This window comes from Xenopus tropicalis, chromosome 4, assembly GCF_000004195.4.
Source record: "Xenopus tropicalis strain Nigerian chromosome 4, UCB_Xtro_10.0, whole genome shotgun sequence".
Classification (NCBI taxonomy): domain Eukaryota; kingdom Metazoa; phylum Chordata; class Amphibia; order Anura; family Pipidae; genus Xenopus; species Xenopus tropicalis.
The window spans coordinates 102,507,679-102,524,300 of NC_030680.2; the positions used below are offsets into that span (position 1 = coordinate 102,507,679).

At 35.3% G+C, this 16,622-nt stretch overlaps 1 protein-coding gene across 2 annotated transcripts in view; it reads right to left on the reverse strand.

The window, feature by feature from the left end:
• dpyd (dihydropyrimidine dehydrogenase) overlaps positions 1-16,622 on the reverse strand; it is a 412,417-nt gene that overhangs the window by 213,971 nt on the left and 181,824 nt on the right. For both annotated transcript variants that reach the window (XM_002933799.5, XM_018093615.2), the window contains exons 9-11: positions 15,703-15,810; positions 4,987-5,156; positions 3,452-3,662 (exon numbers count right to left, since the gene is read on the reverse strand). In XM_002933799.5, the coding sequence (XP_002933845.2) occupies positions 3,452-3,662; positions 4,987-5,156; positions 15,703-15,810 (489 nt within the window). The remainder of the gene's footprint in view (positions 1-3,451; positions 3,663-4,986; positions 5,157-15,702; positions 15,811-16,622) is intronic.

The window sequence follows — 16,622 nt, forward strand, 5'->3', positions numbered from 1 at the left end:
CCCTGCGGTACTCCACTAACAACACTGGTCCAATTAGAAAATGTTCCATTTACCACCACTCTTTGTAATCTATCCTTCAGCCAGTTCTCTATCCAATTACAAATATTATGTTCTAGGCCAATATTCCTTAATTTGATCATTAACCTTCTGTGAGGTACTGTATCAAACGCTTTAGTAAAATCCAAGTAGATGACATCAACTGCCATTCCAGCATCGAGGTTCCTGCTCACCTGAACCACTGTTTAAGGTTAGGGTAACACAGGTCTACCTTGGGTCCAAGTGCCACATTGTTTACTAGCAGAAATGTGTAAATGCAACCACACACTTTTTCACACTTCTATCCCCTAACTTACACTGGGCAGGGTGAACTATTCTGTTTATTTTGGCTGTTAAATTGATATCATAACATATATTCCTGTTTTTAACATAAACTTTTCTATTTTAGCTTATGTAAAAAAGGTATAGGCATTGATGGAATATATATATGTATCATTCAACCCCCCCCATCATCATGTATCATTCAACCCCTCCATCATCGTGTCCCATTGTCAAGCAATGGACCTAATGGGATGTAAAGTTCCTCTGCTTTTCTGAGAATCTGTGCATCACCCAAAATGGAAAACAGAGGGACATATCCCACTATTCATCAAAACATAACAAAATGAGGGAGGAGTTAGGGGAGGGGGGTTGTTTCAGCCCAACTAAATGAGTTTATGTATCATATATCAATAGGATATCACCTCATATAGGATATCATTGGTATGCCAAAAGACCATACAAAGACAGCCTATATCTATTTTGGCTCTATTAAGATGTAGAATACATAGAATAATTGGATATAAATTAAGGCTATGTAGATCATAGCTATTTAATGTTTCACTATTTACAACAAAGTGCGGTTTACTCCAGTGTCGTTTTATTCCCAATGCAACACTGTCCCCAAGTTGTATATGTGCACATAAAAATAGGTATTCATATGGTGGCCAATGCTTTATCTAAACATCATTCTTTAAAAAAAAAAAAATACCTACAGAGTAGTAACGAAATGTGTAAATGTCATCAGGAAGACATGTAGACGAGAACTGTCACATTACTGATTTAAATAAAATATCACAGCATTTTATAATCTCCAGTGTGCTTTAGGCACATTTCTCTCCCCTTCTCAGGCTTATACTAACACAGTGCCATCAAATATTAACCGTATTATGGTAATCTGCATAGTGGAGTCTCGAACAGCAATAACACAAGCATTTCTAGCATCTGTCTCTTTTACACAATGCTTTTAGAGAGCTGCATACATTCTGCCAAGAATGTCTTACAAAATCTCCTTGTTAACATAACTTTTAATTTTTTCTCCTTTCTTTCATATTGTAAGGGTATCACATACTTGTACTACTGGAAAGAGAACACCTGTTTATGTACAGTCAGTCTGGGAAAGGCAGATGCAACACCAGATTGTCCATATGGTTATGCGAATGATTCATCAGTGGCCTGGAAGGACGAACATTTCCTTATATTATCTCATTGCTGCAATTTTTTTTCCTGAAGATTGAAGCTTGGCAGAAAGCTACGGTTCTGCAGGTCTTATGGATAAAAGCAGAGTGGCCAAAGTAAGAGAGTACACTTTGGATATATAAGCTCATTGATTCATTTGCAATCAGTTGATTAAGTGTGATAAGATAATTAACTGACCTACTTTTTACTCTTAAAGAATGATTTTCAAATAGATATATTTCATGTATTAAAAAACTCAGCACAGTGGAACTAAAATTGCATCTCATGCAACATATAAAAGCAATCTGAAAAGACTCACAAGATTTTTTAATTCCACATATACAAACCCAAACAGCATGTCTACAAAATACATTTTTTTTTTCTAGATCAGAGATTGTTAGATTTGATATATGCTTGCAACTATGTCCTGTGTTGTATCCACAAATCAAAGAGGGAAATGCAATAAGGAACAGACGTTTCATTAATCAAATTTTCCTCTGAAACTCAAGATAAAAAGTAACAATATTAACTATGATCCTTTATCCTTTAGTATCATCCCATAATGTCAGAAGATTCTTTTGTTCTGCATAAAGTAGAAGAGAGCTGCTTATTTTGTTTGCTTTTTTTATGTTAGGATGAAAAAGAAAAAAAACAAGCAAATATAAAACAAAAGAATCAGTGTTTCCAGTGAAGGAATGAGTTGCTTACATGAACATTAAAACATGACAGCTTTGTTTGCTGGTATCTTGTTATCTATTAATACAACAGTTGAATATACAATATGCCAAACATTTTAGATCAGGTTTACTCAATTTTGCATTAGAAAAGAGTTATGGGTCCTGAAAAAGATAAAGCTGTTTCAGCAAGCCTTTCAAAGTCATGTATCACACAGTAATATCTGAAATCATTATAATTCATAAAACAGCTCCGGTCAATATCCAGATTAATATGTTGGAAGATAACAATCAATACATATGCTTATAGGCTGTGAGATTTACAGAAAGCAAACCAAGCATGCATTCTCAGCTGGCGCCTACGTTTTGCACTTTTCCTTATTATCGTACATACATTTGAGACAGTAAGATATTAGATTCATAAATGAAGGAGAAGTTTGCATACTGTTAGTGCTTAAAGAAGAATACCCTCAATTCTTTAATTTTCCAGTCCAATAAATATTCAGTGGGGATCATCACAAAACAAGGGCAAAAGCCAGACGTGCAAAAGTCACACACAAATTACCATGTTTTTTTACTAAAATGTAGCATTCTACCCAGAATGACAGCATCATTTTAGGGTGCTTGCTGAATAGTGTGCACTGTAACTTACACTCCATTCACCAGTGCTGACTGTCTGATTTGGTAAGTTGTGAGTAAATTGTGGCACGCATGGTATTTAATCTATTTGTGTACAAATAGAGTCCCTACTATATTGGTTTCACTATATTTGTTAGGGCAAATACGTTGCATGTATATATGCAACCAATAAGTGAACTCTAAAATTACTATTTCAGAGATGGAATTAATACCAGCAATTGTGTCTACTGGCACAGGTGTTCCTACAGCCATAAGGGAGCTTTTGTAATGGCACGCCCCTCAACCCCCACACTTACCTTTCTAGCAATGGGGGCCTTGTCACTATTACAGAGAGCAAAACTGCACTCTCTGCACTAGAAAAGTCACATTTCAAGTTTAATAACCACCTTTTTTGACACCCTGGTAACTTTTAGGAACTGCTGCTGCTGCCTGAGGCAAGGTGAAAAAATGGCAGGAGCTCCCCTGTCAATTGGGCCTTATATTTTGCAAATGTGTTAAATTTATCAGAGTAGAGTGGTTGCATTAGTCGTTGCAAGCACTACTTCTTTTTTTGAATAATGTAAAGGCATGTACAATTTTAAGTCCATTTTAGTGCTTTACTTTCATTAATGAGCCCTAAGGTATAAAATAAATGTGTGACTTACCTGCAGGATCTGTTAGCACAGAACCAAATGCACTGATAACCACCTCTGCTTTCAGCTGAATTTTCTGATCTTCATCCTCAATCCAGTTTCCATCATCATCCTGTTCTGTACGAACAAACTCCATACCACTTATTTTACCACCTTTTAAAATAACTTTACGGGGTGAGAGGAAAGGAAGAAATTCACATTTTTCTTCTTTTGCCAGCTCCACCTGCAGAGCAAAAAATACATACATTTTAATCTAATTGTTTTAAATGGAAGATGAGTTATATTAAGAAGTAAAATATTAAAGGAGGGATTTTGCTTTAAAGTAAAATGTCTTAACTGCCATTATAGACTATAATGTGGTGAAGTCTGCCATAATTATTTTCTAACATTCATGGAAAGTGTACAAGCAAAAGTTTTCATTTAAATAAATCAAATGCTAAAAGCCAGGTGGAACTGTCACTGCATATAGTAATAATCACTATAACTAAGTTGAGCCTGCCTTTTATTATACAGTGTCTTTTGCATCTTCATCAGGTCTTAAAGAAGAAGGAAAGTCATTTTGGCATTTTACTGCTGATAGATTTGCCACATTAGTGCCACCTAGAACACTATATTTATTCTTCAAATATTATTCTGAAAACTTTACCTGAGTAAAGGCTCCCTCTGTTTGTTTAAAATTGCAGCTGCCAGTTTAGCTTGGAGCTCATAGCTTCCTGTTTGCAGTCTAAACGTTATAGCTCAGATCACATATTCTTAAAAGTGGGGAGGGGGGCATGTTTACAAAAAAGGAGACAAGAAATCTGCTTCGTCTTTTGATAGAGGACTTAGTGCAGCGTTTACAAGAGTGCTTATAGCTGTATTTACATAGATCTTTCTGATACCATTCCTTCTCCTTTAAAGCTGCTTATGTCCTGCTGTAGATGTAAGCTTTTACCAACTCAGATGGGCTACTCTCACATTTAAACTGCTAGAAGCAAATCTGGTTAATAAATAGGAAAGGCTTCCAGTTTCTTCTCTCAGTTTTAAAAATAATTCTATATTACTTTTGCAAAAGGAGAGCATGACAAATTACTTTGGGGACACTACTTCCTAAAGAACGTAATTTTATTTTTTTCCTACCTATGGTATGGTTTTCTAAAATTTTTCTAATCACATTAGCGAGCTAACCAATGTTATAGGAGTTGCCTGTGATGCTACGTGTGGATTTAAGCAACAAATGCTATAGTTTTCCTAGATTTGCATATTATACATTTACTCCAGTCAAGTTTTATTGGGCATCATCATAATACACATACAGTATTAGATTTGAGTTAGACTGAGGCAGCTAAATGAGCAAAATTTAATAAAAACAAATATCCAGCAAACAGAAAGTCCCTGATCATGTTCAGTCATTACAGAAATTGTATAAAAACAATATACTGAGTTTAGGATACAATGTGTAGATAAACCAAACTGTGGCCTGCAAGAGAAAAATAGAAGGAAGGAGACATACTATAAATGAGAACATTTATAAACACATTTGTCTAGAGAAAGTTTCTGTATTTTACCTCTTCAGGAACTGCCCGCATATTAGTGAAACCTTTTCTAAACACCACAAAAACTCTGCGAGCACCACAGCGCAAGGCAGAAGTTGCACAGTCAAATGCTGTATCTCCAGCTCCAAGTACAATTACAGGACCTTTAATAGATGGGAGGGGAGAGCGACACGCACACATCCCTGAAAAAAAACAGAAAAAAAAGAAGCTAAGCCACATATTTTGTTTTAATAAAGTACAATATTTATTTAGTTTTTATTGATGAACTCTTATTTTTTGCCTATATTAAGAATTATGTGTATGACCACTGGTATACATGGAAAAGGATTTTCCCAATCTTTATTTGGCCACAGAGAATGCGACAATGGAGTAACAATGGAGTAACATGGAGTAACATTTGAGGCAGGCAAGCCGCCTTTCATCAGAACTGCATGAAATGTTACTCCATTGTTGCACTCTCTGTGGCCAAATAAAGACTGGGTATATCCTTTTTCAACATATACCAATGTGCGATTCCTTTGTTGCTAAATGCACACAATAGCAAGCACATTTATACCATTAATAAAAGATACATGCACCCATACATGCTCCTTGCACTCCGTGCATATTTGTGGGGAGCACCATTTTGCATGCCCAGCTTGCTTTGATAGATAATGCTTATATCCAAAAAATAGAAAATATTACTTCATAGTGTAGTCTTTTTATATCATTACAAGGTTATTTAATTCAAAGCCATTAAATATTTAACACATTGCAGATTATTGCAGTTAAAATGCCCAATTAAATATATTCATTTTTATGAAAATAATTTACAGAGCTACACATCTCATGCATATTTCAGTCAAATGGTTAGCCATGTTCCCATTACAGCTGTCATTTGGCTCTGTGGTCAACAATATACTTTGAAAAAGTTAAAGCAAATGCCACTGTACAACAGTATTAAAGTTTAATAGATGCCAAGATTGAACAATATTGATGCAAAACAAAATTAACAGTCACCAAGTACATAATATGCAATCAACCAGCCCATTGCTCAAGGGATAAGGGGTGCAGTTTAGATCATCTTGTCCAGAGCTAAAATTCAGGTGGCAGTTCTAACTTTCAATTTAAAATATAATTTCTTATGACTTCTCAACTTCTGCAATGACACCAATCATGGGTTTCTAATTGAACAGGTAAATAAAAGGTAGCCCTTCTGCCTTGCAGCACTGCAGTGCTGAGCTCAATCTCAACCAGGGCACAATCTGCAAAGAGTCTGTATGTTCTTCCTGTGTCTGTGTGGGTTTGCTCTGGATACTTCGGTTTCCTCCCACACTCTAAAAACATACAAGCAGTATCATTGGCTTCTGACTAAAATGAGCTAGGGTGTGTGAATATGATGGGGACTTTAGATTGTAAACTCCACGGGGGCAGGAAATGATGTATAATCTCCGTAAAGTACTGCTGAAATGTATGAACACTATATAAATACCAGGGAATAAAGAAATAAAGAAAATCAAAAATAATAAACCTTAGTAATACACTACAATAGTGATATTTAGGAATATTTAGGTGATATTTTAGATCTGTAGCTTTAGCTGTAGCTTGTATGATCTGCAGAATGGAATTTTAACGTGATGAGGAAGCAACAAAAACTGTGGAGGAAATGCCCATTGTTAAAGAAGCTTTCATGAGAAGCAGCCATTATATTACATTTATATATATATATATATATATATATATATATATATATATATATATATATATATATATAGCCCAGTCTACTTCCTAAACACCAACTCATTTGATTAAAATGTCTTTTTAATTCTGCACCATTCTTAGTTCATGAATATACCCCATGGATCTTTAGACCATGCTCTAACTAAATACAGCTTTTGTTTTGGAAAGGTGAAGGGGGTAATACAACTTAATTTGCTTAAAAAGTCATGATTCTGATTCCTATTCACTTTTTCATCATTCTTAAGATCAAATGAGAAAGTGAATTCTTCATATCACAGTAACCATTTACTATATACATGACTTGGATGTCATGGTCAACTCTAGCTATCTATACTGCCTGCCCTTTCCATACAGTTGGGAGAGCCATGTATCAGCCATGTATCAGAGATTAAAATAGCTGTCATGTTGTGGTGGCTTTAGTCCTGCAGAACATTCCTTAATATGAGAGAAAGTGTCTGTGTCCTTTTGAAACCTTGAATGTGCCCAGTATATACAAATTTTTTTTTTACATATTTTATGTACAACGACAGTAAAATGCCACTAGAGTAATTCTGAGAGAGGCCCATAACATTTCAAAGGATGTAATTATACTTCAAAACACACGCTAAAACCTTCAAGGTATTTGATAAAAGTGAAAACTTCTATCACAAGTCTGCACAAGCAATACCTTGTGATAAATATTTTCATTTCTTTTTACTTCCATTTCAATGTAGTGAAATTATTTATCAGTAATAACACTATTGGAAACCTTTTATCACTAGCAATAACTTTATAGTGGCTGAAATCTAATTGTTCCAACCTCTAGGGATAAATTAACTGAAACAAGTGATTTTGAATGTGAGATAATATCACTTCATCATAGATTATTACATTGTGCTGATTCATTAAAGGGTTTAAAATAACAACATGTTATTGAACTACCTTCCCCAAGGAACATCAGAGCATGAGGTGATGGTTTCTTTATTTATTCATTTATAACAGTGGTAGTAATAAGAAACTAAGCTTGCTCCCAGGTACACAGTAAATGACTTGAGATCTAACATGAGATAAAATTGTAACTTGCATAAAACCATCTATACTGTGGCCTGTAGTCAATTCACTGAAATTAATATGACTTGAATGCAAATTATTTTTAAGCAGGTATTTATATTGAGAGTTAAAGCTCCTGTTGGAACAGACAAAAGCAGTACAGTGACAGGAGCTATCCTGTGTTTCTCTGAACAGTAAAAAAAAAGATACCTGTATATATAGTATTTCTGTGATGACTGGTATCCCTGAACTCAGAACAGATTCCAAGGATCCAGTCACGGCTCTGCCTATAACAGCTGCCTTTCACGTTGGGAGGAGCCCTTCGCTACTCGGATGCCGCCAGGAATTAAAGTGAGAGACCCAAGGCGAGAGTTTTGAGCAGGCAAGGGAACCAAACCACATGACAGGAGGAACGGGGAATGGGTTAGCGTGGTCAAAGGACAGGCTGAGATCAGCAACAAACAGTCAGCACAGTACAAAATCGGAAGGCGAAGAGTAGTCAAGTAGTCAACAGGCAAAGGTCAGTTCAGGCAGCAACAAGGCATTGGTCAAGAACAGGCAGGAGTCAAAGCACAGGAAATCAGAACAAGAACACACCCAGGAACAATCTAGAATTGATCTAAGTTGGGCAATGAGTGCAAAGCAGTGAGAGCTTTGAATATTTAAATTTTGCACCACAACGACGTCAAACGAGCACAGGCAAAATAACGCTCACGCACATGTCAAAAAGGCGACGGATGCCTGAATGCATAGCAAAAGAAAATGGTAGGCATCCCCACACAGGAAGCGGCAGGCTTACAATATATAGACAATACATAGACAATATCTATAGCAAGGCTATTTGCAATGGAAATGCATAATAATGTATTTAGCAAGTCTTTATAGAGAGTGAATGCAAAAATAAATGATAAAAATTAACAGTTTACTAATATGTATTTAAATCCATGAAATGGTTTAAGCCGTTAAATGTTGGCTGCAGCAAAAGCAGTCATCATTTCAAAGGGTTTAATAAAATAAAAATACTGCACGTCCCAATAGTAAAGGTGTTTCAAATGGGGTGGACTGGGAGGAAGATGATAAGGAAACCCTATGCTAAAAAAAACCCCTATAGATTATAGAAAGATTATGCTAAAAGAGTTGCGCTGAAAGCATAGTTTAGTAGAATTTGAACAGAGGGATTCTTAATAGTATAGCGAGCTGAAAATAATATACTGCACTACAGAAATATATTCAGTTTAATTAAGTAGCCCATGTGCTAGATAAAGTAATTAACTTTTTAATTAAGCCTAGAAAGAATTAAATAAAAACCATACTCCTAAGAAAATTACACAAACCTCCATTGTTAAATTTAGATTACTTAAAATACTAAAATTAGACAAGTTAAACTAGGTTTGAAATTAAAAACCTTGTTGTTCTGCATCAAGAAACTGCAATTTACTTAAAAAAAGTCAGGTAAAAAAAAAAAGGATGCAGTGCTAAATTGCAAGCTTTTAAATCTGGTTACAATAAAAGGGTAGAGAACATATTATGCCTAAGCAATGCAGAATTAGAATGCAATATTTAATTTGTGGGATCAGATACATTTCCTAAAAAAAGAAAATAATTTAAGCCAAGTACATAAACATAAAAAACACAATACAATATAATGATCTATATTAAGGCCATGCAATGTACCAGTGAATCAGGCATATTATAGCTTATATACTTGTTTGTTTTCTGATTGATTTCATCATGTATAAAACAACAGTAAGTAAAGAGTGAATACAATATCAAGAACACTCAGCAGCTAGACAGGGCAGGACCAGACCATTTGTTGGGTTAGAGAATGGAGGCTTGATCCCAATAAATACATATGAAAATTAGCATCTTACAAATTATCTGCCTTTCTATATTGCCTTTCTCTTTGAAGTCAGTAATGTAAAACTAAAATGTTATTGCTGGGGTCAACAATGGTCATCAAGCAAATAGCAGCATAACTGTGTTGGGGGGCATTCTTCACTGAGAAGTATTTGGGAATAAGTCAGTGATAGTGATGAGCGAATCTGTTCCGTTTCGCTTCACCAAAAAAATCAATGAAACTCATTTTAGTGTATGACTATGAAGATTTTCATTCATCCAGGTCAGTGCACTGCCGGGGTACTGTAGGTAGCTTTCATATTATAGAAAAACATATAAACAAATGGTACAAAGCTACAACAACACTATGATACAAAAATATGTGAAGTATTATGCAAAATGTTATAATGTTGGGTGGAAAAACCCAACCTACTGTTCTTCGACTTCAGCTTATTCTTCTTACAGTTTTAGGGGTACAACACCCAAACTCACCAAATCTTCTTCCCCCTTTAGCGGAGCAGGTTGCTTGTGCTTTTCTAAGTGATCCCACCCCCTTCTTTTTGTGGCGCTGCTCCAAACACCCCAATTTTTCCATTGACTTTGACAGGGAAGATTTTCAAACTGCTGCTTTGAAGCTACACCCCCAAAGTTGAATCACATAATAATGGGGTCACCCCAAATAAAACAACGACATTTGTTGAAGGACCCCAAAGTGGGAGGGGCCAACAACAGCTAATCAAATTTCACCCATTGATTTTTATAGGGAAATTGAAACTGCTGTCAATCTTACAGCTTTGAGGCTACACTCCCCAAACTTGAATCACATAATCATGTGAGACTGAATAAAAATATGATTGTTGGATGCCCAAAAGTGGGTGGAGCTGTGAACAGCCAATCAGATTTTACCTATTAACTTTCAATGGGAAAATTCAACCTGCTGCCATTCTCACAATACTTACACAGGGTCCCCATACTTTGCAAAGTTGGTCACTGGGGGACTGCAGTTCAAAATTAGGAAAAGTGAGTTGGGCCACTAACAGCCAATCAGATTTTATCCATTGAATTTTATTGGTTTACACTTAAAATGCTGTCATTCTCACACTTTTTATGCCAGGGTGCCCACTGTTTGTCACTGGGTGAATTTGACTCAAGGTTAGAAAAAAATGGGCACACCCACCAATCACAATTTACCTATTGACTTCTATTGGTTTAAATTTAAACTGCTGCCGTTCGGTCCCTGAACTTTGCAGAGTTAGTCACTGGGTAACTGCAGTCCCAGGTTAGAAAAAGTGGGCAGAGCCACCAACCATCAATCAGATGTAACTTGTTGACTTTGAGTGGGGAAATTTAATTGCTGCCATTCAGACACTAATAAACCCAGGGTCCCCAAACTTTGCACAGTGGTTTTTACTATATAACTATGGTTCAAGGTTAGAAAAAGTGGGTGGAGCAAGCCACATATCAGATTTCATTTAGTGACTTCACGTTTTTCAACCCAACATGAAGTTTGTTCTCAAACTTCCCTTTCTAGTTACTTTAAATGGTCTTGGCTATGGAATATGATACTGCACACCTCTAAGAAAAAAGGAATTCAGAATATAATGATTATTATCTATTAGGTCTATTCAGTAGAGAAATATACAATGTTCTTTTTAGTGAAACCTTAGAACAAAGTTTAGGATATCACTGCAATGTTTAGAAGCACACCTTCTATAGCAAGTGTTCATTGATGCCTCTATGAAATCATTTTTTTTTTTTTATCAAAAGTGGTTGTTCACCTTTAAATTACCTTTTAGTATGTTGTAGAGACTGCTATTCTGAGTTTGGAATTTTCAGCAGCAAGATGGTTGCTAGGGTAAAATTTAACCTAGCAACCAGTCAGTAGTTTGAATAGAAAAAGAAACACAAGTAATAAAAAGTTACAATAACAATACAATTGTAGCCGTCAGTGACCACCATTTTAAAGCTGGAGTCAGAAAAAGGAAGGCAAATAACTCAAAAACTATAACAAATAAAAAATGAAGACCAACTGAAAACTTGCTAAGAATAGACCATCCTATAACATACTAAAAGTTATCCTGAAGGTGAACAACCCCTTTAAAGATAGTCATTTATTGTAAATCACATAGTGCCTATTGCACCTATAGCAAATATGGTCTTATGCATCCGTATCAATTGGTAACTAGCCCCTGAGCTTGTGTGGACTGTGTGAGAACAACAAAAACAGCCTAAAAGTCTTACAAAAAATGCTATAGCATTTTGCAAAATCTAAATTTTTAGTAACTAATGATGACAGAATGAGAAGGATAAGGTAAAATGAGTTTACAAAATGCCCTTCATTTAAAGAAATGTGAAATACTTATCAGCCCATACCCTATAGCAGGGGTCCCCAACCATTGTTAATCGTGAGCCACAGTCAAATGTAAAAAAGACTTGGAGAGCAACACAAGCACCATAAAAGTTTATGGAGGAGCCAAATAAGGGCTAAGATTGGCTATTAGGCAGCCTTTATGCACACTGTCAGCTTACAGGGGCTTTATTTGGTAGAAATATTGTTTTTATTCAACCAAAACTTGCCATCAAGTCAGGAATTCAAAATTAAGTACCTTGTTTGGGGGCACTGAGAGCAACGTCCAAGGGGTTGGTGAGCAACATGTTGCCCCAGAGCCACTGGTTGGGGGATCACTGCCCTATAGCTTGTGGATTGCACAAATACCTTTAGGGTGATAGCACATAGGAAGATTTGACACCCAGTTAAATCGAGCTACCACGGGAGACAAATCTCCCCTGAATGCTTTCCCACTGGTGATAAAGGGAATTGCTAATGGCAAAACATATGCTGCACAGATAACAGATCTAAGAAAAAAAAACTTAAGGCGAGCAAAAGAGCAGCATGTGGAGTTGATAGAGTTGATAAATTTAGGCAAAGTATTTGGCAAACAAAATGAATGCATTATTTATATATATAGACTAAAGTATCTTTTCCTAGATTTGGATTGTTCATTTAACACAGTTCCTAAACATTTTACAATTACTCATTAGGGATTTTTTTTTCTATATCTTAAGGTTGTAAAAGCTCAGACTTGTAGAAGATGTTCAATATTATTCTCATCAATTTTCCACTATTTTAATATATTGGTAGTCTTCTCTTCCAGTATTCAAACCCCTAAATCTATACTTATATTGCTTTTATCCAGTTTTTATTAAAAGTAGTTATATATTTGTATTAAGCCATTTTGTCAACATTGTTCATATTTATGTTGTGCAGCTGTGCCTTCTGCATCACATCATAAAATGTTATGCTGTGGAAATCCAAGGTAAGAATTACCGTCTTTTGCTATAAGCTTTATACATGATTTCAAAGGAGGGAAAACGTGAAATGAAAGCTTCCAGCATTGTAGCAGTCATATGGGATGTAATGCTTAATCTTTGTAACAGTAAGGGAGAATACATTTAAATTCAACATTATGTTTTTTCCACAAATGAAGAAAATCACAGCTTTTTATTCAACATTGAATATTTTGAGATTTATGCATTTATGAAATTCCACCACCTAAAAACTTTTGAATCTCTAGACTAAGGCGGAGAATATCTAAAGAAACTACATATATCCAAATTCTGTTTAACACCATGATGAAATACAAAATTTGGATATATGTAGTTTCCACAGGAGACCCACTAGCCAGGGGGTGTGATCCATTAACAGCCGACATGATTACTCAGAAAGGTGAGCGCTCCACAAACGCTTGAATCTGATAATGTGTATATCTAAAGCATTCGAGCAAGTTGATGTTTAAGTGAACTTTTTTTTTTTTTTTTTTTTAAACTCTCAATGTTTTGCAGCCTCTCTGAAATTAATGAAACAACCTGGGTTTTTGTTTGTAATAAACTTTTTTTTACCACACTTGAATGTTATTGCGATAAATCAATTTAAGTGAATAACTGCAGAAAATAAACAAGTCATAAATAAGTCACTTGAGTCATCTCTGTTTTTAGAATCACAATTTTGAAAATTGATAATTAACGTGATAACTACACTGAGCTCCCTGCCTCTCTCTGCACCAATGGAGGTAAAAATATTCATAAATTGACCTTATACGGTAACTGTTAAGGCTAACATATTGACTGCAAAGAGCAATAATCAATCTAATTAACCATACAGTGTCAGTTTAAATAGGAGATGTGCAACATATTTTCTTAATCGATTTACCCTCATTTTGTTATTTTGATTCAAGCTAGTTAGTTTTCATTTCAGGCATGCAAATCTGACGATGCAGTCTAACTCTTACCCCCATATGTAGTAAAAGTCACTACATTTGCCCAGGTACAGTAACACATAGCAACCAATAAGATGTTTGCCTAGTAAATGCTACCTGCCACGTGGTTGCTATGGGTTACTAGTGCTATGGGCTCCTAGACAAACTTAGTGCCATGTAACATTATTCCCTTTAGTTTGTTTTGGCTTTGTACTTTTATGTACAGCCACATCATTATATTAAAATAAGTCATGTTAATCAAGAAATGTAATTCCACTAATGATATCAGTTGTTACTTCAAGGTTTTCTTGTAAATCTGAAAATGTTTTAAACTAATAGAAAAGCTAGTGTCACTAATTTATCTGCAGTGTAAAGCCTTGTGAAAACAGAAAGTATCCACATGTCTCATGCTATACACTTAGCACTGCCTTAAAGGAACAGTAAAACCAAAAATGAAAGTGTATAAAAGTAATTACAATATAATGTACTGTTGCCCTGCACTGGTACAACTGGTGTGTTTGCCTCAGAAAGACTACTATAGTTTATATAAGTAAGCTGCTGTGTAGCCATGGGGGCAGCCATTCAAAGGAGAAAAGGCACAGGTTACTTAGCAGATAACAGACAAACCTCCATTATATGGGGCTTATCTACTAGTTATCTGCTATGTAACCTGTGCCTTTTCTCCTTTTTTCCAGCTTGACTGGCTGCCCCCATGGCTACACAGCAGCTTATTATATATAAACTATAGTAGACTTTCTGAGGCAAACACACAACTTACCAATGCAGGGCAACAGCACATTATATTGTAATTACTTTTATACACTTTCATTTTTTGGTGTTACTGTTCCTTTAAAGCCATGAATGAGATGTTTAACTCTTACATAGGGAATTATGGGCAGAGACATGCAAATCATTCCTTAATGTCAGGGTGCTTACTGTGAGAAATGGAAAAAAACACAGGAAAGGGACTTTTAATAGAACACTTTGTTTCCATTGTAAAATTAAACAGCCGTCACATTCTCCTATCATATCAAAAGGACAAAATAATACTCTGTGTTAGAAGAAATGTGAGGTTTAGTGATTTTATTCTCAATATAGTTTTTACTGAAGATGTGCAAATTAATATTTTTACATGTTTTTTCTATGTACAATATACACATATACATACAGGCAGTGGGGAACATACCTGTACAAGTCAAATACCTGGATGCTAGTTAGAAACTGTAAACAAATTAACAAAATATACTGCTCTTATTTTCTAAAAAGTGAAAATTCTGTTTATTAAAAATTTGACATTTTGGTCATATAAAGTTGTCCTCCTCCTCCCTGAGAAAAAGTCAGATATTCAATAAAAGTACTTTATCTTCCTGATGTTTAGACCTGTAAGTGTGGTATATTTTATTAATTTAAATATATGTACATAAATATACTATGGGGGCTGGTTTATTAATGCTTGAGCTTTCCTGGACACATTTTTCTGTATCTGATTACCTTGGCTTGCTACCATTGTTTGTTTTTTTCCTGAGTGGGTTCTTGAAAAAAATAAAAAGCTTGGCAGGTTTTAGATATTTAGAATTTTATATTTCTGAAGAACCCGCTTGGAGGGAAAAAAAAAAGATTGGTAGCAAGCTGAGGTAATCAGACACAGAAATTACACACAAATTCAGGAATGCATGCATGGTTTCAGTAACCTATTGGTCATGCAGGCAGGCTTGAGCAGGTAAAAAAAATCAACCCCAAATCATTTAACACTTTTTACTGCTAATTTTTTGAAAAGTGATACATTATTTCTTTGTGCACGTTTGAGCTACAATGAAGATATGTTCCTCAACTTATAAAACATTAGTTTGTGCAACCAATTCAATCCTTTACATTACATTTAACTGACCTTGTTTGCTTGCTTTTGCTACAAGTGGTAAGAAGTCCTTGGATGTGTAAAAGCCATGTTCTGTTGTGAGGCCAGTGAAAACATCATCTATCTTTGGCTGCGGAAGTCCTGTAAAGAAAAAGGAAAATGATGTTTAAAGAGTTTATTTTCTAGTATTTGCACCAGGGATGCAAGAGGCTGCAGAGGATATAGAGGGACATCTGGGTCTATGTCACATCTAAAAATGCATTTCAATTAACCAAAAGCAAAAAAAAAAGCATCACTGTGAATGAAGATTTAATTTATGATTATTACGCATTCTTATACACATTGAGAATAACTTTAATGGATCGTTCACCTTAAAATTAACTTTTATATAACAGAATTGTTAGACAATCTATAGTTGGTCTTCATTTTTATCTTTTGTGGTTTTTGGATTAATGTACATTTTTGTTCTGCAGCTTTTAGGTTTGAAATTTGCATTTGAAAGTAATGTATTAAGTGATCATTTGAAGCAATGGACTATTATACCACTGAAAGTGATTTGGGAGAAGTTAATAAATGCAAGTGTAATTCTAGAATGTTAGGAAAGCGTTAGTCAGAGATGAGTGGAAAATACAGTACAAGTGTCTGTTATGGTAAAAAAGACTTTGTTAGCAACACTCTGAGACAAAGCACATGAAAGGTTATGTGGTCTATGCTTTCCAGTGTAGTGAATAGTGCTCTGACTTGTACATTGGGGAGACAAAACAACCTCTCTGTAAGAGAATGGCCCAACATAGGAGGGGGAACTTCTCAGGACAAGACACAGCAGTCAATCTACAACTCAAGGAAAATTTGTGGACAGTAACGTACTTATTTTGGACTGAGAGGACAGATGGTTTGAAAGAGGTGTGAAAGAGGCCATTTATGCCAGCCTGGAAAAACCATCCCTGGACAGA